Source organism: Pipra filicauda, unplaced genomic scaffold (genome assembly GCF_003945595.2).
Source record: "Pipra filicauda isolate LSUMZ 115617 unplaced genomic scaffold, ASM394559v2 scaffold164_size1636381_pilon, whole genome shotgun sequence".
Classification (NCBI taxonomy): Eukaryota; Metazoa; Chordata; class Aves; order Passeriformes; family Pipridae; genus Pipra; species Pipra filicauda.
Window position 1 is genome coordinate 1,049,190 of NW_024104151.1, and position 24,480 is coordinate 1,073,669.

A 24,480-nucleotide genomic window follows, 5' to 3' on the forward strand; every position below is an offset into this window, starting at 1 on the left:
AAGGGGCAGCGGGGGTGGCGGGCGGAGCGCCGGCTCCCTTCTTCCCTCCCTCCTTCTCCCTGTTTCCCTCCTTCTCCCTGTCTCCCTCCCTCTCCCTGTCTCCCTCCCGCCCTCCCTCCCGCCGTCTCCTGGCGACGCCCGGGACGCGGCGGCAGCGCCGGTCCGCCCGCCATGAGCGCCCCGCAGCCCCGGTGAGTGGGGCGGGGGCGCGGGGGGCGCGGGGTCCGCGGGTCCGTGCGGGTCCGTGCGGGTCCGTGCGGTCCCGGTGCCCGGGCAGCTCCGGGTGCGCCCGCAGTCGCTCTCGGCCTGTCAGCTCTGCGGGGATAGTGACAGGGCCGGGGCCACCAGCGGCGCATCCCTGCAGCCCGCGCCGGCCGTGGGCTGGGGGTAAGGGGGTGTGGATGCCCCGACCTGCCCCACACACCCTGGGGTTCCGGAGCGAGCGCCCGGGCCCCCGACTCTGCCGTCCAGGTAACGCCTCCTCCAGCGCAGGGGTGATGGAGCCGCGGGAGCCGCGCCGGGGGCTGCAGGTCATTCCCTCGTTGGCCGGCTCCAGACCTGCAGGTCATGAGTTCAGAGAATCCAGACTTGCCCGAGCTGATATCAAGGACAAATAGTGAGAAATGGAGAATCTCTGCAGGTCTCCATGACAAAATTTGGCACATCCTGGTGTATTGGGCGATGCTCTTAGTAAAGAAGCAATGATAGAACTTGCTCATGTCCACACAAGAAATCAGTAGCAGAACAGGTGTCCCTTTGCTCTGAGTTCCATGTCTGGTTGTGTGGCTGGGCTTCCTTAGGGAGGGAATGGCAGACAGGTGCCAGGTAGAGAGCACAGGGGCCACGATCCCCTGTGACTCTGCCAATCAATAACTGATGCCTTGGTCTCTCAGATCATTTATTTGGTGATTTAATTGCACTGTGAAATATTAACTGTGAAGATTTGCTTTGCAAAACATGTAGGATGCCTGCTGTGGCTTTGTCTTCTTATCCTTCCAACCAAGGAATAGTGGTCTTAAAAATCGTTGTGATACACAGTGCTTCGGGTAAGATGCCAGCTGAGAACAAAGATACTGTTAATAATAATAATAATGGCAATGATCATAGCATCATAGAATTCTAAATAACTGTAAATATAAAATTACTGACCTGACAGTGACATGTTGTCACTGGCTGTGATGCCAGACAAACAAACGTGGCACTCATCTTGAGAAGAGCTTCAGATCTACTCATGGAAACTACAGATCAGTCAGTCTAGGTTCTGTGCCAGGAAAATTGCCTGTAATTCTAATAAAACCCCAGCATTTTGGAGAGAAGAATGGACTGGATAAATGGGCAGAGAAAAAGGAGTCTCAGGAGTACCCAGAAAAGGGATGTGATGGCTGTGACACGCAGGCTGTATAGAGCTATCTAAGGCTGGTGCTTTCCCTTTGCTGTGTGTTTTCTTAAAATGGATTTTGTCAGTTCTGCACTTCTACCTGCTGGAGAGGTTTTAGAGGTGACGTTTTTGTGTGGTTCTTAAATATTGGAGTCTGGGAGAAAACTGCTCAGACAAGAACTTTTGTTCCCCTTTTGTTGATACCACATGCAGAAGCAGAGACCAAATGGGACAAGTGTTTGCTTTGCTGGAGTGTCCCTGCCTGTTCCTGAGGCACTGCCTGTGACGGTGTTTGTGGCCACAGAGGGTTCTGGGGCTGGTGCGAGGGCTCCTCCAGGCAGCATGGCATGGCCAAACCCTAGTGAATCCACTTGCGTTCTTTCCAGTGCTTTAATTGGCTTTGGTTCAGGCCCAACATATTTCCTTATTTCTCCCATGTCCCTTTTGAACTCTGAATTTAATTCAGCATTTTTGAGGACCAGCCTGTTTATAATTCAAATGAGAAAATACCTGTACAGAGACATCTGTGCAACAGAAGCTACCGCATCACTGTGCTCAGGTGGGAGCTGCATTTTAACTTAGTTGTATGGTCCAGGAATTCTTAGATGCAAAGCAGTGAATGCAAAGGAATTGGACTGAGTTTCTCTTCTGCCTTGACATGCAGTTGCTGGGTGATACCACAAATCGGTACTTATCACAATTGGTGGAATCTGGTGGTTTCAAATGCAAACTCTGGATTAAAAAAGTAACATAGAACAGTTGCTATAGTACCAGTGTTTAATCAACAGGCATAACAGGATAAGCTACATTGCTTGTTTGTTTAAAGTTTAATTTATTGTTGGCAGCTACCTGTGAGGTTGTTGTGAAACCCCACATAAAGTTCCTATAAATGCATGATCTCTTTAAAAAAAAAAATTGTTCTTTCTTTCCTTGAGTATGTTTTTGTGTGTGGCAGCTCAGCCTGGCAATAGACATTTGACTGAATTATCCAAATGAAAGGGATATAATACAGGTACAGTGGCATTTAAATCTACAGCTAAAGAAAACAAAATATATTAGTCTCTTGTTGTGTAACTAAAGCACAACCTGCCCAGAGAGCCCAAAGGTCAGGCTGAATGTATTATGCAAGATGCACCTGAGTGTGTAAATTGTACAAATGTAAATGGATTTAGAGTATTATGAACTGCAGCCTACTGTCACTGACTTCGTTATTTGTCCTGTTTTACAGAGGGGAAAGTAAGATACAGTTGTGTTAAGAACTGTTTAAAAATATATCTGTTAATTATGGATGCTTCAGTTTCTATGTTCAGCTCTCACATCTGAGGTTTGGTTTTTGGAAATTTTGATCTTTGGTAACTGTGATGATTGTGGTGAGGCCCTGGCACAGGCTGCCCAGAGAAGCTGTGGCTGCTCCATCCCTGGAAGTGTCCAAGGCCAGGTTGGAAGGAGCTTGGAGCAACCTGGTCTATGGAAAGTGTCCCTGCCATCAACAGGGCATCAGGCAGAGTGGCTGGGGAGCTGGGTCTGTGCAACTGGAATCCAGCTCCAGGTACTGTGTGGAACTGCCATGCCCAAGGTCAGGGTGTATCATCCCAGAGGGCTGCTGTGGGAGCTGGGGGTGGTGGAGGCTCTTCGGGCTGGGCCTGTCAACCTGTCAGTGGTTCCACACTGAGCTTCTTGGCCTTACGTAAAACTCACTTGTTTCTGACACAAATTTTCTGGAGACCAAAAGATGTTGCTTTCACATAATCTAATGGACATTTATCTTTCCAAATAGGGCATAATTCGCCAAGGCAGGATTTTGTGCAGCAAATTATTGACTAGTTCTGTTTAACTTAAAATGTAATAATTTGTCAGCCAAGGGGATTATAAATATCTGTATTGATTTTATTGCAGATTTCTTGCAACCTACAACAGCCTTACAGACAAACACCTGGTTGGATATTTCAGCAATGCCAGGATAAGACAACACCTTCAGAGATCAGGACTGGTGAGACTGAAAATTTTCCCTGAATTCAACATTTAATTCAGAATGTTTTAATCCTTTTGTTCCGTATTTATTTTTACTCGTTGGAGTTTCCCTCTGCAAAATCTTTCAGTTTGCAAAAATACAGCAGCATGTTGATTCACTCAGGGTTTTCACACTGAAATATCTTTGACTTGACTGGTTGTTTAAATAGCTTCAGTGTTATTTTTCAAAAGTGTTTAATGGAAAACTGAAGGATTTGCTAAGACGAATGTGCTGAACATTTTAAAAAATGCCAGTGCGCTCCTAGGTGAGACTGCTTCGTGCAGAAAGGCAGGTGCAGCCCTTAGCAGTAGGAAGGCGAGTGTTTAACTCCCTGTACCCCCTTGGGCAGTGGCCCGTGAGGAGTAAGGCTGAGCCCTTGTCTATTAGAAATGTGGCTGCTGCTCCCTCCGTTTGGCTACTGGGGCCCATGGGATCAAAGTCCTGTGACCATGCCAGGGGCAGAGGTGGTAGCTAAGCAGGAGGAGAAAGTGGTCTTCCTGGGAAATTGCACTGTTTCAAAACATACTTTATTCCATCTTCTCCTTTTCAGTAACATTACATTTGTGTATGGCAGATCTCAAGAAGTGGAAGAATAATACCTGAGAAAGAATACCGGCTCAATGCCATGAGGAGGGACCACCAGAGATACGTCCAGGAGTGCCTGGCTCATGCCATATTTCATAAGGTCCTTGACATGGAGGTATGCCCTTACTGGGGGTGTGTGAGCCTTCTCAGGTGCTTCCCCGCTGACAGCCAGGGTCTGTTAACTTGTACTGAACTGTTTTCCATATGTGCCCTCATGCTCCCCTGGAAGGCTCTCTTCTGCTGGGAAAAGGGACAGTCTCTGCTTGACATTCTCTACAGAATTACCTACACAGGCCTCTTGTTGTCAAACCCTGCTGTCACGAGAGCAGGCACTGTCTTGGCTCCCTCACTGCTCTTTGGCAGCCCTCAGATTATGGGATGATATTCACAGGACTAGTTTACTTAAAAAAATCCTAATAAAACCAAAACTGTTTGAATACATTTATATTTATCATCTGAGTACAAAATTTGGGCACATTTCCTTGGCATATCAAGAGTGGAGTTGGTCCCTACAACTTTACCAACTTTAGCAGTGCTCAGTTGTTCCCTTGGCTGTGTGTATATACACAGGTGAAATGCGAATGGATTCAATCCATAGTAGTTTTATTATCAGGCTCAACGAGGATAACAGCCAGGGAGAAGGCACAGGACAAGCAGGACAGAACCAAGTTGTTGCATTCACTGACATCTCATAATGCCCATTAATGGGATTTCTCTTCCTCTTACATTGGTAGCGTCATCATCAGCTGGAAATAAAACGGAAACTTGAATATTCTGCAAAGAAGGAGAGGGTGCGGAAAATCAAGGTAAGGCTTGAGTGCTGCTGGGTGCTGATGGCTCCTGGCAGCTTTGCCTGGCGAGTAACAGCCACAAGCCTGGCCAGAGATTCTTTGAGCCAAGTGCTCTTTCTCTGACATTTATGGAAAAAATAAGAAACAGGCAAGTAGAGGGTGATCCTGCCCCAGGTTACATCTACTTTTTCCTCTGTCTAGAAGTTCAGGAACTTCCATTCATGCATTTAATTCCTTCTGAATCTAGTTATTCTTCTGGTTCTACAGTGTTCTTCTTCATGGGGGGATTTAATAATGAGTTGTGTGATATGGTACCTCCTTGCATTTCTGCACAGTAATTAATGCTGTCTGATATCTCAGTTTGATGCTCCATTGGTCTCGGTATGAAAAAGTTAATAACTGTTCTCTATTTCCAAAGCATCTGTAGTTTTACACACCTTCTTTGTATTTCTTCTCAGTTTTCCAAGCTGAAGACCCTCAGTCTGAATCTTTCTTAGCTGAGCCATTCCAAGCTTCTCTACTACTCACGTTGCTATTGTTTTACTTTTTCTAGTTCTACTATTTCTGTTTTGAAATAGGGAACCAGAACAGGATGAATAATTCAAGACCTGTTCTCCTCACAGTAATTCTAGACCCTCTGTGCTTTTGGCTGCTGCTGAGCACTGAGCTCATGTGTTCAGTCGTTCAGTCATGTGTTCAGGATTTGGGCAGAACTGGTGTCTAAGTAATGAAAAGAGGTTTCAGGAGCCCTCACTTTACTGTCATGTAGGTCGAGCTTGATTCTGTAGTTAGAGTCACGGAAATCCCACAGAAGTCAATGGTTCTCCCCATGAAGTCACTTGGATTCATATGGGAAAAGTTGTTTGGCAGAAACTTGCTCTGCCTTTTTTTTTCTGTATCAGGAGCCAGAATGCTTTGAGGAGAGTGCCGTGAGAAGCTGGCTGCTGCTTTGAGCAGCTGGGGAACATTGTCAGATCTGTTAAATTGTAAATAATAAATCTATAGGCAGCTCTTCAGGTAAAGAAAGGAGATTTTCCTAAAAGATACTGGTCACTATGGGAATTGAAGAGGCGTTGTTTGCTGACTAAACTCCTGCGGTAGGAAGTCACTCTGTGAAAGCAGCAACTTCAGCACCCTATGAGGGATCCTGGGCTTAGGTAATTTTGAAACATATACCAGAACTACTTCCTTCAGCGAGACACCTGCAGATACCTGATCTGTATGTGCTGTGCTGGGCTGCAGGAGCCTGGCTGGAGCCAGTGGTGTAACTTAATTCTCACCTCATATGTTCAGTGAATTCGGCCAAGTTGCTCATCTGAAAGGAAAGGAGGAAGGCAGATTCCTGAGCGAGGGAGGCTGAGATACAGAGCTGTCTGTTTCCAGTGGGACAGTTATCCCCAGTGGAGGGTTGGTGAGGAGAGAAAGGGGAGATGGGCCGCAGTCAGAGCAGGGAAGAGGCAGGTGCACTCAAATTTAAAGAGACCTTCAAAAAACCAGGAACTGGGAGATACGCAGAAATAGGCAGATGAATTGAATCTGGGGGGGTGAGCAGCTGGAGACAGCTGCAGGAAAATGAATCAGAGCTGGTGACAAGACTTTTCACTTGTCTTTTCACATTCTCCCATGATTTCCTTTCCTTCCTTAACTAGGTGTTCCATCAGGTCCAGGTGAGCTGATAATCACAGCTGTCCAGTGAAAGAGATGTAATGAGGCTCAGGCATCACCATTAGAGTATTTGGTGCCTCAGAGACATATATTTCTGTTCTTTTAGGAGGAACAATTCAGAAGATCAGTGGAAGATGCGATCCCCATGCATTCTCCACATCCACCACTCGGTCCAAGGAACCATGATGGGCTTCATCCTTTAGTGGCTGGAGATCGAGCTGGTCGCTCACAATGGGTGAGTTCTGACAACTTCTCCATTGCCTATCATGGAAGCATGGATAGCTGGAAGTGTGCACATGGACCTGTGACATCTGTACTTAGGACAGAGCATTGACTACCTGGATCATTCTGGATTAGGGCCTCATCCTGTTTGCGGAGTCCTGTCATTAAAGAGGAATCTTCAGAAGACAGTGTTGCAGCAATGGCACATCAGAACTTAGAAAAAAACCAAACAAAACCTTTGCTCTCTGATAAATCTGCTTCAGTCTTTCCCTTTTAGCTGCCTCATGAGATGAGTCGGTATCAGTGCGTTGAGCATTGTCAGTGAATGCCAGAGCTGTAGAAGGGGTTACACATGTTGTGAAGTCCTGAAAGCAGTGGAGGTCTTTTAGAAAACAGAGTTGAAAGAGAGCTCTGAAATGAGTTCTGGAGCTCTGGCTCTTACTCTCTGTTAACAGCAAAGAAACAATGTTAATATACCCTGGAAATATAATGATAGTAAAGCCTAAGGTCAAAGCCAAATATATAGTTCAGTTTTAATTAGTTCTCCACATCAATAATGATAATTGGTGCAGACTGAAGACAGACTTTCAAGTCCTGAATGACCTTCTCTCCATACAGAGGGCACCTGGACTTGTAGTTGATTATGGTGGTGGACATTCTTCTCATCAGCACCGACCCAAGGAGCCTGCACGCTGTGAGGTGGTGAGTTACCTCAGTTAAACAGTGCTGTTAGGCTGTAACTTTTTAACTTGGTATTCTGAAGGGTATACAAGGACAAGATGAAATAAAAAAGTCAGAAAAAAAGCTGAGTATTGAAGAAAAATAGGCATGTTTTTGTTTTGCATTCTCTCAATGTGCATGTGCTGAAGTCCATAGCGCACTGCTACGGTTCCTGTGAGTTCATCATGTTTGCTTCAAGGCTGCACGGTGAAGAGACCGTAGCAAAACCTGTATTTATGGCCAAGAGTTGTCTTGGATGATGAAGTTTTGCATGTTCAGTTAGAGGTGCCTAAAGGGGTCTGACTCTTTGGAGAACTAGAAAATGTCCTGTCCTGGAGGTACCTGAAATCACTCGCTGCTTCCAGATATTTTCATCAGTGCTATTTTTTTCCTTTATGGTGCTGCTCTGCACTGGAAGTTATGCACTGAGATTTTGTTGCTGTTTTCTTTTCCCTTTTGTAGAGTTCCTGGCGACCAAATACAGCTCCAGGAAATGTGCAGCAGCCGTTTCGCCTCCAGCCCCTTCGCGGCCGGGCTGCAGCAGGGTCGCTACCAAAGGGTTCCCAACAGAAGTGCCATGTACTGGAATGGAATCAGCAGTTTGCCCGTGGGGTGAGGTTGTATTTCATTCTGAAAATAATAGCATTTTAGGGACAGTTTTATAATACTGCTTTAGTACTGTAGTTCCCAGAACTGTGTAGTGCAGGGACAATGCCTTTCAAATGGCATCAGCTTTTATTTGAACTCTCCTTTTTCACTTCCCCTTAATTTTTGAGATGTTGTCTTACTGGTCCAGTTCTTGAGGAAAAATGTGGTGACTAATCTTTCATAGTATAAAATCTCTCTGCATACAAAATTTCCTCCCTCTATGTAAATTTTTTGTTATGCAGAGAGGGAAGCAAACATCTGGTTAAGACTAGTGGGTTCAGAGAATGAGAGTCAAACATGATCTTGATACGTTCACCATCACTTTCAAGTGATATTTGGAGTTGTCTTCTGTTCTAGAAAAATATAATGTAATTGGCTTTGTGATATGAGTTCCATGGAAGATTTTGGAGTGGGACTGTGACCTGCTACCGCTAGCTGACAGACACTGTATGAATAGCTCCCTTCTGCTCTGCATTTGCTCTGTGTTGGGATGATCACAATCCTTTGTCCAAGAATTTGCTGGTATTGTTTATGTATATTCAAATTATGGGTGATTTAATGGTTTCTTTAATGCTCTCAACTGATGAAACAGCTAAATCAGGTGTCAGTTATGAGAACGTGATGCAGAGCTCAGAGCCAGAGCATTCGGTATTTACAGGACTTGTTCTCTGGCCATGTCTTGCTCTTCAGGACCCTGGTCCTCTGTTTGCGTTTCATTCTGAAAGAGGACTAAACCTCCACTCAGGTGGGGAAGCAGCATTTTGAACCTCATTTTGTATAATAGATACCAAGTGATGTTCCTGTTGGACAACTCTGGCTGCTTTGGAATGTGTTTTCCAGCTGTGAGAGCAGCACTGCTGCGGGGCTTTGCAGCGTTCTGTCTGAGATCAGAGTTCTGCTGGGCTGCAGGCAGGGCTTGGTTTGCAGTGCTGTCTGTATCTCTGAGGGTGACATTTTCAAGCAATCCGCATGTTGTCTTGCTAATTAAAAGAAAGGGATTTAGCACAGAAATGTTTTAATGAACAAATTACAGACCCCATGTTAAGGAGCTGTTCCAGAAGGATGTGTGCTGCTAAATGTACCAAGCAGTCAGACCATGGCCAGTTCCGTATGCTCAGGAACTGGTTCTGCAAAACCTATGTCACCTGGTTAAAATGTTTTTGCAGGGGGAGAGAAGTGAGTTAAGGCTTCTGAATTCAGTGGAGTACGTGACTGGTGTATCCCCATATCAGCTGCCTGTCATTAACCCTTGTGTGGTGCCAGTGCCACCACCTCGCCGGCACAGAGGGGACAGGGGTGTCCCTGCAGGGAGAAGTGGGATGCCCACAGGGAGACGGTTTCGTCCCACCACTGCATCGAATGACACAGGGCAACTTTTAACAAAGGTAAGTTATCTCTGTCTGTGTACAGCTGTATTACCTTCCTCATTGGTCTATTTGCCTAATGCTGAAAGGTGTGCATACCTAGTTTGCATAAAGAAAATGTATAACTATTAAAATATATACTGCTGTACGTGCCTCTGTAAACTAAAGCATTTGGTGTTTTTCATCAGCTGGGGAGAAAACAGGTGCTGAACAAAAACCCATAGGACCTTCCACTTCAGTTAATCTGATCCCGTCTCTGGCCATAGCTGGCACCAAAGCTCCAGGGATTTTTGAAATGCCTGAAGTGTATGAACACTGCATGGCTTATGCTCTGTCTCCAGCCAGTTTTGACTCCTGTAAATAAAACTGTAGGAACCCAGGATTGGGAGGGACACTATGGGTCATGAGGCATGGTCCCTGCAACTTGGTGCTATTCAATGAAATGGGTTTTCAGTTTGAAATATTTCCCTGCCGCCTGCATGTTACAAATGTTTCCTAATTTAATCAGCCCAGCACCTGTCGTAAAAGCCTGGAAGCCTCAAGCGTGTGCTGCACAGCCATGAGCTTTTTGTTCCCCTCCAGTTGGAGCTGGAAGCTGAAGGCATTTCTGTGTGTTTCCTGCTGCAGAATTCTGGAGGGTTCCCCAAATCCCCATTATGCAGCAATGCTGTTGTCACCATGGCCTACATAGGAAAGAGTTTGCCTTTGTCTCATGATGATTACAGGGATGAAATCAAAGTCTATCAGCAGCACTGTGGAGGAGAAAACCTTTGTGTCTACAGTGGCAAGCTTTTGGAAGGAGGTAAGGATAGAGTCAAAGAGCTCATATTGATTCTGGCAACATCTTTTTTGGTTAAAGCTTTGCTGTGACACCAATGATTTCAGCTGAACTCAGTCAAGATACCTGCATCCAGGGCTTTTTATACCATCTGCCTCCACACTAAATCTGGATCTACTGTTCCGTGATTGAAAGTGAAGTTAGAATTACTTTTTCAAATTATGGTAGAAGGAATTTAGAGAGCTAATTTAACAAAATACTGTAACTTGGATTAATTTTGTATAGAGATGTATGGTTAATGGAGTGGTTGTAGCAGTAAGCTGGACTTCAATAGGATTTATCTGAGTAGCTAAAATACATCAGTGCATGTTGCTTATTATTCCAGAAGGAAAAGCACATAGTGGGAGCCCAGTTCTCATCTCTTTTATGTGAGTGCAATTCCATCACACCAGTAAAAGGTGAATTGTGTTCTGGGAAGCTGGGCACATGAAATGGCTGGGAGGCTCTTGCCTCTCTTCTGCTGTAGCCATGAGTGGCCAAACTGACAGTGTGCTCGCCTGTCCTAGCTGTGCCCACCTTGGATCCTGGGGATGGTGAGAGCCAGGGCTGTGTGTGTGTAGGGGTAGAGTGTGACCAACTGATGAACAGAGCTGAGAACCCCAGTGGCTGGCACAGAGGGCTGAGTGCTGTGCTGATGCCGGTGAGATACAGCAATTGCCCCAGGCTGACAGGGAACTGTAATGTTTTTCTTTGAACCTTTTCTTTCTATGATTGCAGAGACCTTCCAGTTCATCTCCAAGAGGCACCATGGCTTCCCGTTCAGCCTCACCTTTTTTCTCAATGGGATGCAAGTCCACAGGCTGAGCTGTTGCTGTGAGTACAAACATCAGAGGCGTTCCCGGCTGCGAAGCAGAAACAGATACTTCAGGTTTCTCAATGTGGAGGGAGCATCTCCTTGCTACAGGTACGGAGATGAGTACACTTTGCTCACAGATACTTGGTTTTTAGAGAGTTTCTCACTTGTTCCTGTTTCATCTCTCTGGCTCCCCAGAGCTCTGTAGAACCTGCTCTGTTTCTCAGTGCCCCTTGGACTGCAGTTACCTGTCAGGGTCTCACCTCCAAGGGTGCCAGCACAGCCGTTTTCCTGTGCCTGCTCAGTCTCCCTGTGTTGTGTGCATGGCATGGACAGTGTTGGTGCTGGCTCTGTCGGAGTGTTAGAGGTGGCTGAGCATGGGGTAGTGGCTGTGGGGTGTGGTTCATGTGCCACCCGTGTGTCTCTGGCCCAAGTGGCAGTGAAACAAATATCAGACTGTGGTTTTCAGAGGCTTTTTTGTGTATAATTTATTTTTAAACAGCTCTGCCTCTGAGGTGGGATTCTGCTGTGATACCCCTGGCTGCAGAATAAGGCAGCACTGAATGTTGGCCATGGTTCAGAAAGCAAATCTGTGCAGAAGGGTCTCGGGTTTGGGTGAAAGTCAGTGCTGTGACCAACAGCTGTGGTTCTGCCAAAAAGCTTTAATTGTCATAAACCTTCCTTTTCTGTGATTGTTAATTCAGGCCAGACAAGTAAACTTCTGGATATGTGGATAATTTAAAAACTTTCATGTTCTTTTAAGAAATAATTTTTAAAAGAGCAGCAAGCAGTTGGAACAAGAGACTGTCCACAAAGCTGTACCTGGTTCCTTCAGATAAGGACTGAATTCTAAGAAATATTGTACCATATTTTTTTTATTCCAGTCTAACAATGAACATGATTTGTGTAAATGTGTTATCTAGCATGTTCAAAGAATTGAATAGCTTCTGAATTCAGAATGGATATATTGGCTATAGAATTTAGGAAGTGCTCAAATCTCGGCTTTGTGTGATTTCTAGAAAGATTTGAAGTGAATTTTCTGAATTTAATATAGTATTCAAAAATCGGTTAATTCCTTCCTGAATCAGCCCTCCTTTCTGTCCCCCTTCCCCTCTTATTCATAGTGATTTCTGTTTTCCTGCCTCTTGTCAGTCCAGCTGACCTTATCTGGTGACTTAAAACCCATCTCTATTGACCTGATTTTCCCCATAAATGACAATTAGTTTCACATCCCTTCAAGTCAGGTGCAATTGTGTTTGTTTCCTGCTCTGTGACACACATTGAATACCTACTCTGGTTCCCAACATGGTAGGTCAGGGCTTTGGCTCACGATGAGGTGATGCAGTGATTTCTGTACCATGTCTGAGCCTTACTCTGAGAGTTTTCTGCTGTCTGAGATTCAGCATTTCTGTACAGCAGAAGTGCTTCAATATCCCAAAGGTCCCTGAAGAAAACACAAGGAACAAAGCATTAAGGGGTAGGACTCTTCAGAAATGGTCATGTTTATTTTTTATGCCCACAAAATGAAAAGATTTCTGGCCTGAATGACTGTGGGATACTTCACAGTAGTTTGGAGACAGTTGAAATGTGAGGGGAATTGCAATCAAGCTTACATTAAAAAAGCAATTTGGGGGGAAGAAGAGATTTTAAGACATAGTTATCCTTGAAGAAAAAATGTTTTTCCAGAGGGATTTAGGAGTAGCTAAAGTGAAATTTCCAGTTTCAGTTTCACCCTCTGCTTGCAGATTTGACCCCACTGCTTGGGTTTCTTTTGGATAGGAAAACAGAACAGAAGATGAAAATGATTCACTTTCAATCTCCCTCATCCCCCACAGTTACGAGACCCAGCAGACAAATTCAGAAACCCCCAGTCTTATGCACAAACCCTGAGTTACCACTTTACTGGATTTTACAGCAGGATCTGGATCCAGCCCACGTGTGACTTGGAGCTTGTCCGCCTTTCTCAGAGGTTCTGTCTTGAAAGCCAATGCAGGCCGTGCAGGTTCTAATGAAGTGTCACTTGTAATAATTTTGTTTTTAATTTGTTTATATGTCAATTGTCACCTGTAAGTGCAGACAGCGTTACTCTCCTTCAAGGAAGAACTTCTTCTGTGTTAGGGGAGCTCTCTGGGATTTTGGGGTGCTTCTCAATGTAAGTCACTGTGACAGTGCAGAGACAGATGGGTACCTGGTTTCACTGCTGATAATGAGCTGAACTTGCTGTCTACTGCCTTCCATTGTTCACAGGAAGAAAAATGTGATATTTCCTAATCTGTGTTATTTTATAGGTGCATTATTGCGATGGGCCTGGACAAAAAGCTATCCCCTCCCAAGAGGAAGATAGAGTACCGTGTGGAGAAGCATGTGGGTTCCTGGGAATGTGCTCTGCACAGTGAGCCAAGTAACAGCAGTGTTGAGCAGAAATCAGTGAAAAATTCAATGTTAGTCGTCTTACCATCTCATGAAGCAAGTGTGGAAACTGTTGAGGAAAAAGTGGAGACTGCAGAGGAGTATGGAGAAGAAGAAATGACAAACCAATCTGGTCATGAGAGTGAAGATAGTCAGGAAGACATCAGTAAAAATGGTACAGTATTCCCAAACATGAGTGGGGGATGAGAAATGGGAGAGGATGATTCTGGAGAAGGTATGGGATTATGGGCCTCTCACTTTGCCTGGGGCTTGAGAAATATGGTGATGCCTGTGGCTGGGCAATAGAATTAGTGGGGCTCCTTTCAGCCATCCAACAGGATGAGATGGTTTGCAAGAGCCAAGAAAGTGAGTAAGGAAGGGTGGTGAGGCTCTGGCACAGGTTACCCAGAGAAACTGTGGCTGCCCCATCCCTGGAAGTGTCCAAGGCCAGGTTGGAGGGGGCTTGGAGCAACCCGATCTTGTGGAAGATGTTCTCTTCCATGGAGGAGGCATTGAGCTCAGCCTCTCCCTTTGCTTCCTTATTGTAGTCTTCTTCAGAGGCAGTCACATTTAGAGAGAGATTTTAACTCCTACTTCTTATTCCTATTTTTCCTTTCACAGTTCTGCGGTGTGACTGCTCAGATGCCTTGTTAGTCCCTCCAGATGTGTGTTTGGGATTAATCAGGCCTTTTTCCTTCAGGAAGAGCTGCCCTTCTGAGCGTTACCTGAGTCCTCACTGCCAACACTGCAATTGGAATCTCGATTGATTTTTAATACAGAAAATAAATCTCCTTATTCCCTTAGTTGTCATTGTCTGGGTAATTGTTTATTTGCCTAATTGGTTCTGCATCAGGAACTCTTCATTTCTGCCCTTGGCATTCTGTCCCTTCAGTATATTAAAAGCCCTGATGGAAAGAAAGGAGGTGAGGAATGACGAGCATGAGGGACAGCTAGTGTGGCAGCAGTGACAGTCACCTGCACAGGGCAGGTGTCTTCCCTTGCTGCTGTGGGCGCAGGGAGCCTATGATAGCAGCAGAATGACTGGATTTTAGGTGGGAATCACCGACATCTCTTGTGCTGGTGCCTGGGATGTGCACAGTGCAGCTTTGGCATGGAAGGGGAGTGTTCTTTAATGCATCTTTATGTACAGATCTGAGCAAAGTTATCTGTCAAATGTCACAGCTTGTCGGGCGAGTGTCTGGCTGAAATTCAGACTTGTGGATGTAAGAGTGGTAATTCTGTGCAATCTTCATTTGTACTGGGATTTCCCCTGGGCCTGAAGGTGCATTTCAGAGCAGTGTTATAAAAGCGTGCCTCTGCAGTGCCCTTTGGCTGGGTTTAATTAGATTCATTGAGTTTGTAAGACACTTCTTAGCTATTTATCGTACTTTGCACCTTTCTCCAGCTTTCTTGATCACTTGTAGTTTTTTTCGTCACAACCAGTTTTTCTCCTGTAATAAGAGACTCTTGCATTTAATTTCTGAGTTTGCCCAGCTTTTAATTTTTCTAGTCCTTTCCATGGCTAATGATTTTGTTTGGTTTTGGTTTAATATATTAATCATGGTTGGTGCATCAGTAGTTTTGCTGCATTTTTGCAACTCTATGAGGAACACGATGCTTTTTTATGATAATGTGCTCTTACGATTCCTATCTGTGGTCTTAGATTCTCTCATGGCTTTAAAAATATTGAGCAAATATAAGGGCAAAAGGAGATTAATGAAGTTAACGTCTGTCTGCTTAAAAAGAATGTTATTAGTTGTGAATTCTGTTTCTTGTCTCACAGTGCAATTCTTCTATTTTAGGGTATGATGAAGATTTTGAAGCAGATGAAGAAGTTAATGAAGAGGGACAGACTGCTGATCAAACAAATGGAATGTCAGAGTCATCCTCAGATGATAAAACCCATAATTTAGACTATGGAAAAGAGAGTGGAACCTCATCACAGAAGGCACTCCAGGCCTCTGACAGTGAGAAAGATGAAAGTGATGGATATTCTGACAGGGACTCTGAGAATAATCAACAAGGTTAGTTTTGTTTGTAATGAGGCTTAGAGAAGCTGACCTGGTGCATGTTTTACAGTTTGTGTCCAGTATGTATGGTGAGTCTGCATGGAGAAACCCATGCCATTCCTACTGACAAAGTAAAAGACAGCTGTTTTATTTGTTATTAATTTTACATCTGCCACTGAACCGCAGGCAGCCCCCTGGAAGTGGGAGCGTAGGCTTTTTGCTGAGCTGTTTAGGTGCTGGAATAGAGATGGAGGCAGGCAGCAGGTTTGCAGGGCAGCCCTCCATGTCAGTGGGACTCACACCTCGAGAAGCTGTGACCTCTTTCACCTTAGGAAGGGTCCCAGGAAACCTGACAGACCAGTCTGGGTTTTATAAGTGCTGTCTTTAGTGGCCCTGAATATGGCCCTAATGTATCTGTCTGTGCCAGAGATCCAGAAACCAATAGATTGTCTGAGGGGAAAGGTCTGGAAAGGAAAAACCTTGGATTTTCCCATGGTAGAGGAGTAGTATTCTGAGTGGGAGTCTTTAAACTGTGGCTGTAAGGTTTCTTGGTACAATATGTTTTTCTGAACATGCAGTTCTGCATGGATGACAGTTCTGGCACTTCTGCTTATTCAGCCTGACTGGATTTTTCTGCCTTGAGTTTCACCAATCTCTTCTTGAACCTGTGTGGACTATGGGCAGCAGCAAGGCTGTGCAGCGGTCAGCTCTGCTGGTCAGCTCAGTGTTAGATGAAGGATTACTGCCTTTTTTCCCCTCAAACTTTCCATTTTTGAATTTAAATGAAATGATGATGTCTGTATGTTTTTCTAGAGAAGACAGTGAACTTCATCTCCAGTTTGACCTGAATGGTTTACACATGGTTTTGGAGATCTTTCTAATATTCAGTGAGTTAACAGGAGTGCACTAAAGGATTGTTGCTATGGTTGAAGTCTTTTATCAAACAGAACTCAAGAATCTGTGCTAAACCCTGTCTGAGTGACACTTAAAGGTGTTTTTGGAGGTATATTTCTGTGTGATTGATAGAAGTTAATTTCCATTATCAGAAGGTTAATTTCCATTAGAGGTTAATTTCCATTATCAGAAAAAACCCCCGAAAACATTAAATGGATTTAAACATTGATACATCTGGCCAATGTTCTTCTGTTTACACTTACTGTAATTTTGTCATGATATCCTCAGATGGTGTAATTCAGAGATTGCTATTGGTTGAAATTCTTTCCTTTGTGAGTTCCGAGTGAATGCAGATGCTTAGTGATAAATACTAAGTACTGTTTGCTGTTTCCAGAGAGGAGACCTGCAGACTCTCTCTCATCCATCAGCACTCAGTGCAGCACTGAGGGTGATTCTCATGCTGAAACAATGACGGACGATGGCAAAGAGGAGTGTGATATCAAAAGGGCATCTGATAGCACAGCACATGCACAGTATGGAAATGGGAATGGGGAGAATAAACTGCTCAGAAGGGAGGAGAATCAGGAGACTTCTGCACTGGAAAACAAAGGAATAGACGAAGAAGGAAAGGCAAAACCAGAAGATCTACCAGCAAGGGAAGATACTGGAATTTTTCATGAAAATATAATGGCAATGCAGCATCAAAGTCCTGAAGTTAACGGGGAACTCAAACAGGCTGGGTCAGGAGAAAGTAGCATGAATGATGAGGACGAATGTCTTCCAGTGCCTTGGGAAACCAGGATGTTGAACGTGGAGGATGGCAACAAAGAGTCTCCTCAGAGTGAGGAAGGAGAGGGTGAGTACAGCCCCTCTACATAGCTCTGAGTGACTGGTGCATGTCACCATGCTCTCAGTCATGGTGCAGCACAGGGAGTTGCTGGACTGTTTTCAGGCTGCTGGAACACTCTGTGCTGCTGTGAGCCCAATAACCACTCAGTACATAACCTTGTCTTGGTGTTTCTCTGCTAGTGTTTCCAGTGTAAGGCTCTGCCCAAACATGAATTTTAAACCATTTTAAACCAAGCTGAGGTGGCTGGATAGCTTCTACTCCCCTTTTGCTCTTTAATGGTTTCTCTTTCTTACTTCCTGTTTTCTTTGTGATAGTTTTTGAAGATTGCAAACCAGATGAGGAGGAAATGGCAAAGGCAACTGGAAATGATCATCCTGTGAATTCTGACCCTGAACCTGGTGATTCCCACGCCGGTGAGGAAGCAGAGAACGCAGCAAGTAGAGAGCATGATGCCAGTGAAGGTGAGGTTGACTGTCAGTCAGGGAGAAGGATTAAATCTTATTAATCTGAAGTCTTTTCACAGAAGTGTTTGCCCTTTCCCTTTCCTTTGGCTGTTAACCCTCCTTGTGCTTTTTTCTTTCCTAACTTGTATAGAACTGGGTGATGGTTTCTGTAGTCATGTATAATTAATGCTTTTTTGGCATTTAAATGGTTCTAGGCAAAGACCCCAGGCCATGGTAAACTGGCTGTGAGTCAGGAAAATAGCCACGGAAAGCAGAAACATAGTGAGGTTTCCTGTGCTTCCAGGTAGCGTGGGGCGTCCTCGGGAAGCGCTTTGGTTCCCAGGGGCAGGAATCAACCCTGTGTTATTCCCCAGTGTAATTAAAGAATCCACGGGAAGCAATTACCCATTTTATACAACTGAGTGTTCTTCCTCCCATGTGTGCGTATTTTACATGAGCAATTTGCCACCTATTTCTGACTTTCTGAGTGTCACTGTCAAGGTTACAGGTGTTTCACATGCACACCTGAGCTCCCTGCAGGCAGGAAGGGAGGGAGGCAGAGCAGGCAGGGCAGGCAAGACTGGCAAAGATGAAAGCTGGCCTTGCATCAACATTTTTTCTTACATTCATTATGCCAGATGCTAGGACAGCAGCACTAGAGATGTAGTCAGAGCCCAGGGGTGTGATGAGAAGAAGCACAGCAAGTTTTCTTCTGGTCCCCATGTCCCTCATTGCTGGGCAGAGACGGTACCTTTAACACTAACTCTGTAAAACATGTAACATTGACACAGTGCTGAGTAAAACCAATGTTTTATTTTTCCCTAACAGCACTAGATGGAAGTTTCTCGGCAGAAGGGAGGAGAAGCCTTGATGTGCAGGAGGCAGCAGGACAAGAAGTACAAGAAGGGCAGGTGGCAGGGCAGAGACAAGCCCTGGAGCAGGATTGTGCTGCCACGGGAAGAGATGCTGGCAGCAAAGAGTCTGGAGGAGAAGGGATACGGGAGAGGGATTTACTGCCCCAGGAAGAGACAGGGTCTGCACTGGAGGAATCCACACCTGAGGAAGGCACTGTGGCAGAGGAACATCCAAAAGGGAAGGGGACAGAAGAGAGAGTGGAGTCGAGCACAGAGGTGTCACCTGGGGAGCAGGAGGTGCTGGTGGAGGGGATGGAGATCAAGGCAGCACTAGGAGAGCCGGCACCTGGGGGAGAGGGGCCAGCTGGGGCACTGCCAGGCTGGGAGACAGACAGAGCCGTGTCCGAGGGGCAGGAGGGGGATGGGGGGGTCACTGAGGAGGAGGCCGTGGAGAAAGGCCCCGAGGGAGTGGCAGGGCCACCAGCAGAGGAGGAGGTAGGTGAGGCAGTGCCAGAGGCAGGGGAGTCGCTGTGGGAGGGAGAGTCCACAGGGAAAGGTGCTGTGGTGGGTGCTGTGGCAGATGGAGAGGAGGCTGTGGAGGATGCTGACCTGGCAGGAGAAGGTATTGCCGGGGTTGTTTGCCCTGAAGGAGAAGGGGCTGTTGAGGAAGACAGTTCTGAAAGGCAGGAGGCAGTGGAGAAGCCTGGGGCTCTCCTGGAAGCGTTAGGGGATATGGAAACAGGAGAAGCAATGCCTGGAGGGGAAGGGTTTGTAAAGCCAAATAAGTTTTCCCAGCTGAAAGCATTAGAGGAAGAATGGGTGGAGATGGGGAAGGCTGCCACAGGAGCAGCAGCATCTGAATGTGGCCAGGTATGCAGGGTAGGAGGGAACGTTCTCCAAAGAGTGGAGGACATGATGGAGGTGTCAGTGGAGCTTGGCAAGGGTACTGTGCTGGAAGTGGCACCTGGGTTAGGGCCACTGGGGGGTGCTGGGGACGATCCCATCAGTGAAGGGTCATCTCAGGTAGAGGAGACGCCGGCAGTGCAGGAGGAGGAGGGTGCAGTGGAAGCACTTTGGAGTGGAAACCCATCTGTGGGCAGCAAAGCAGAGACAGAGAGAGCCATGGAAGGAAAACCCAGTGGAGGGGTGGCAGGAGGGTCTGCAGAGGCGTCCACCCAGGGTTTGGGAGGTGGAGAGGAGGCCACAGGTGGAGCAGCAGGTCCAAGGGAGCCAACAACTGGGATGGAGGGGTGGCTGAGGTATGGAAAAGAGAGAGGAAAGGGGAGGCCTTCTGGGGGGGGGGTGGTGGGTGATGCAGCACTGCCAGCCCTGGGGTTGGACATGAGCCGGGCAGGGGAGCCCGGGCTGGTGGCCATTGCTGTGATGGGTGGCCAGGCTGGGCAAGGGGCTCTGGCCGAGGAACTGGCCAGGGAGCCGGCGCTGGCTGAGGGGGTGGCGGTGGCTGGGGATGGCAGGGTGGGCAGAGGGACAGTGGCACAGGAGGGGGTGACAGGAGGAGTGCTGGGGGCACAGAGCGGGACAGGGGTGGCAGTGGCAAAGGGGATGTCAGCCAAGGGAAGGTGGGCAGCCAGAGAGTCTGGGAGGGACAAGGCAGGGGTGGCTGATGGAGCTGTGGCTGGTGAGCGAGGGATGAACCAGGAGGCAGCACTGGGGTGCGAGGCAAGTGGGCCAGAGCCAGCGGGGGCTGAGGGCCAGGGCGAGGCAGAGTGGGAGTGGGTCACAATGCATATGGTGTCCTCAGGGCACGAAGAAGCCCGTAGAGCAATATCCCCTGGGGAACAGCTGACTGCAGAAACCTCCCCAAGCACCCCTGCCCATGGGGATGGGGGAATGGAGCTGATGGGAAGAGAGTCTGCAGGCGGCGAGGGGCTGCGCTTGGGCACCCAGCCACAGCTGGCAGGTCCTGGGACAGGGGCAGTGGAGGGCAAGGACGGGCAGCAGGAGGGGATGGAGCAGGTGGGAGTGAAAACAGAGGGAGAACAGCAGGGTCCCTGTGAAAACACGAGAGAGAGTGAGGTAGTGACTGTCTTGGCAAGTGCAGAGAACTCTGCTGGGGCCGGGCAACAGAGGAAGGACAGTCCCGTCGTCGGAGGGAGCCCAGGAGCTGCTGATGTGGGTGAGAGGAGCCCCAAACCCCGTCAGGTGAGTCCTGCGTGGATTGGTCACTGCCCCCAGGCTGATCCCTGTCAGAGGCAGAAGATGCACCATTCCTTAATGCACCATTGCTTAATTATCTGCTGCTGGTAGCTGGAACAAGGGATGATAAATCCTTTTGGGTGGCGGCTGCCTGCGTTCTTTCCTGTTCCCAAAATCCTGAGTAAATCCCTTTGCTGTGGCATTAGTTCTCGCAGCCCCTCCGCCCTCTCTCCCCTCTAGCCGTGCAGAGCAGCTAACCCCACCCAGCTTGCCGCAGCTCTGGTGGCACTGGGGGAGCCCTGGCAGCATCTGTGGGCTCTGGAACACCAGGTCAGCATCAGCACTTGGTTTCACTGTTACTCTGGCCTCTGCTTGTTGGAGATGTCACAGCAATACCTCAGTAGCTCCAAGTTCAGAACATTTTCTGTAACATTTACTCATTGTTCCGTAGGACAGTGTAAACCCAGACCCAGTCATCGTATCCGCAGAACAGTCCCATGATGGGGAAGAAACTCTGCTCTGAGCTTTTTCAGCAGCTCCTCAATGCTGTGTCCTGTAACATTCACACAATTAGCTGTGGGTTTGTGCCAGCTGGGATGTCACTCCTCTGTTGACTGCGCGAGTACCACAACCACCTGTCACATTTCACCATAGCAGCTCCTCAGTGTGCAGCAGACAACTGAAACGAGCCTGTCTTTGCCAGCCCAGGAAACAGTGCTGCTTCAGAATTATGAAGACAGTAATCACCAGGATTGTTCCACAGCTGTCATGCTTGTTTTTCCCAAAACCAGAGGAATACTGGACTGGGTGAACTTTCCCTCCTCCCCCATGCATTGCTCCTGCAGGCAGGCAGGAGGATGAGGGCAGATGTGCTGTGTGTGTTTGTCTGTACACGGTGCCCATGTCTGAGTGTATCTGTCATTTTTTGGGGTGTATTTCCCTTTCTGAGCTGCAGCCTTTTGTCAGTCAGGCTGTGTCCTCACTGCTGTGCATGGGGCACTTGTGCATGCCATTGTTTGATTCTGGTAAGATCATCCAGGGATGTTCAGCAGAGATGCAATGGCAGGATCAGGGGTGAAGGAGGCCTCACACGAGGGTTTTAGCCTGGGGACTTCCCCACCCCAGATTAGGGGAGGGTAGCTCTCCTGCATGCAGAGTGCCCCCTGTGCTGGGGGGCATGAGGGGCTTCTGTCTCAGGGATCCACGCTTGCTGTTGGCCACAGTTCAGGGCATGCTTAGCACTTTGAAATGTTGAAAGTTGTTAAATCAGAACAATTCTAACAAGTATTTGTAAACGCATAAAGCCTGGCCTTTTGCTTTTGCTAGTGGCAGTCAGAAGTGACTTCCTGGCCCACGGAGCCTGGGCTGAGGCGGCAAGAGGGTGGTCAGTGTAGAGCTGTCTCAGCCTGACAGTGGCTGCCCTTCTCTACTGCCTGAGGCTCTTCTCAGCTCTCCTGCACCTCTATGGGCCCACCAAGACCTTTCTGAGCTGGGCACCTGGGGCTGGGTGTGCAGCAGCCTCTGGGTACTGTTTGGTGGGCACAGGAGACTCAGCCCCACACAGTAGGGACTGTAATTGCATTTCAAGTAGGAAAATGAGGCTGAAATGAGTAGGATTTTGAGTGGATTGGTTCTCTGAGTCACTTCAGATCAATATGCATGGGAGTGGAAACTCAAATGTGATCAAGTGGTTGCTGTGTTCCCTCTATTAGAGGCAGTTGCATTTGTACGTGCAGTCTGTGCACATTCCTGCTAAGGACCATCTCAGAAGGTTGTGTTTTCTGTATACATATCAGACCTGCACATTCACTTGGGTCTATTAAACACCTGTACCAGTCTGTGCAGCTCCTTCAATTTTTGCCAGCGGTTTAACTGTAGGAATAACCCCTGCCTGTGCAGCAGGGCCAGCGCTGTGGTGTCTGTCTCAGTTTGCCAAGGACTGACTGATGTTGTGCTGAGTGTTTGTGCTGCTAAAGCTGCCTTGGGCAGGTACCCACACAAAGCTCATGCCTGGGGCTGTGGCATGGCTGCACCTGAGCGTTTGGACACATGGGTGGCAATTCAAGGTGAGCAAATGCAGATGGGGATGCAGGTATTCCTGGGAGCCCCTTTGAGGCTGCAGGAGACCCAGGGCATCTGAGAAGGCCTTGGTGAACAGGGCAGTGTGATTGTAAGGAACTGGAATGCTGACAGTTCATTATTTAACATTCTTGAAATACTTATAAATGGCACTTGTGCATGTGGTTGTAACAACTGGGGGAAGGAATCCTGTGGTTAGGAACATGTATGTGGACTTTCAAAACATTAGTGTCCCTGTCATCTGAGCAGGCAGAAATTTGGTAATAAGCGAAACCATGGAAAAGGATAATTGTATAGGTTTGGAAGTGTTTCCCTTGGTCCTTTCTGTTCTCCTATCTGGTGCTAATTAGTAATTAACTTCTAAGTGAAGAGTAGGTGGTACTTGGGAAAAAAACAAGATGTGCAGCAGAAAAAACCCTCTGATTAATTATTAAAGTGAGCATATGTGAGCAAAGCAAACTATCAAACAGTGTTGCCACTGGCATAACTCATTCTTGGCTCATCAGGAAGGCTTTTGGAACTCCCTGAACTGTCAGGTGTCCTCAATTGCCTGTCACTGGCTGTTGATGGTTGTGCCTCAGATGTGTCTTGCACAGCTGGAGCCTGGTGACATCCCACAGACTGAAGAGATGCATTTCACCAGTTCAAACCCACGCCAGCTGTGCAATGTGGATACAGCATGGGAAGGTTTGAAGTCCCACTCCTGGAACTGGGCACCAAGCCCTGGCATCGCTGAAAGGGATGTGGGATGGTGGCTCACAGACACTGCCTGGGATGCTGGTGGTGGGCAGCACCGTATGGGCGGTGCATCTGTCTGTCTGAAACAAGGGCTGCAAGGTAACTTTCCTGGCTGGGAATTGCCTGAGGGGTTTTGGGGTTCAGCCGTGCAAACCAGGCATGACCAATCCCTTGGCCTGCCTAGTAGGGTTGTGCCAGCCCAGCCTCTGAGGGAGCCGACCATGCCATGCTGGCTGTCCTGTGCCGTGCTGTGCTGGCTGTCCTGTCCTGTGCTGTGCTGGCTGTCCTGTGCCATGCTGTGCTGGCTGTCCTGTCCTGTGCTGTGCTGGCTGTCCTGTGCCATGCCATGCTGTGCTGGCTGTCCTGTCCTGTGCTGTGCTGGCTGTCCTGTGCCATGCCATGCTGTGCTGGCTGTCCTGTGCCATGCCGTGCTGGCTGTCCTGTCCTGTCCTGTGCTGTGCCGTGCTGGTGGATATGTGCTGCAGGAATGCCAGGTTCACTCCTGCCTGCAGTCCAAGCCCTTGTCTGGTTGGACTCCATATTATTTTAATTATTTTAATCTAGATCATCTATTTTAATCTATTGCTGATATGTTAATTTAAAATATCACTACAGTTGCCAGGCACTGGCAGGTCTCCAAAGCAGGGTAAGAATCCTCGGACTGTCTCATTCTTGGTAAATATTTTGATGTGCTGGGGTCCTTGGGCTTCTCTGGGAACAGCACAGACTACTTGCAGTCCCACAAACAGCTTCAGAGCATGTTCTACTCAGTGATTAACATTTTTTGGAGTTTTTGTTTGTATTACTGATCACTCCTATGAAACATGTTTTTCCCCTAAGCCTGATGTTTCTTCTATAGAGACCAATTATCTACAACATTGTTTTCTTCAAGGAACCAGTAATTTTAATTACTAGTAAAATTATTTGCAAGCAGGTGGATTTGTAAAGGGCTTGTTAAACTACAGAAGGTTTGCTTTCTGGGATTTTTTTGTTGTTTTCATGTGACATGTTCTGAGGAGGTACTCAGGGATG

General features: G+C 47.2%; 1 protein-coding gene across 4 annotated transcripts; it reads left to right on the forward strand.

The window, feature by feature from the left end:
- The first annotated feature begins 72 nt into the window (after positions 1-72).
- Positions 73-23,172, forward strand: ERICH3 (glutamate rich 3). 4 transcript variants are annotated; one of them, XM_027719901.2, is made up of 16 exons: positions 73-191; positions 3,275-3,368; positions 3,964-4,089; positions 4,709-4,780; positions 6,537-6,665; positions 7,271-7,354; positions 7,835-7,984; positions 9,187-9,405; positions 10,009-10,186; positions 10,940-11,126; positions 13,304-13,599; positions 15,227-15,448; positions 16,722-17,183; positions 17,492-17,638; positions 18,449-20,637; positions 21,083-23,172. In XM_027719901.2, the coding sequence occupies exons 1-16, from the start codon at positions 172-174 to the stop codon at positions 21,152-21,154; spliced, it is 4,647 nt and encodes a 1,548-aa protein (XP_027575702.2). In that variant the 5' UTR covers positions 73-171; the 3' UTR covers positions 21,155-23,172. The 4 variants fall into 4 exon arrangements, with proteins under 4 accessions (XP_027575702.2, XP_027575704.2, XP_027575703.2 ...); XM_027719903.2 differs by having other exon boundaries at positions 21,088-23,172; XM_027719902.2 differs by having other exon boundaries at positions 10,012-10,186.
- The last annotated feature ends 1,308 nt before the right edge of the window (positions 23,173-24,480 follow it).

Coding starts and splice junctions, on each gene's coding strand:
- ERICH3 (XM_027719901.2), top strand. CDS start 172: ATGAGCGCCCCGCAGCCCCG. Junction 10,187..10,939: donor TGGCAAGCTTTTGGAAGGAG/GTAAGGATAGAG, acceptor CTATGATTGCAG/AGACCTTCCAGTTCATCTCC. Junction 17,639..18,448: donor AGAGCATGATGCCAGTGAAG/GTGAGGTTGACT, acceptor TTTCCCTAACAG/CACTAGATGGAAGTTTCTCG.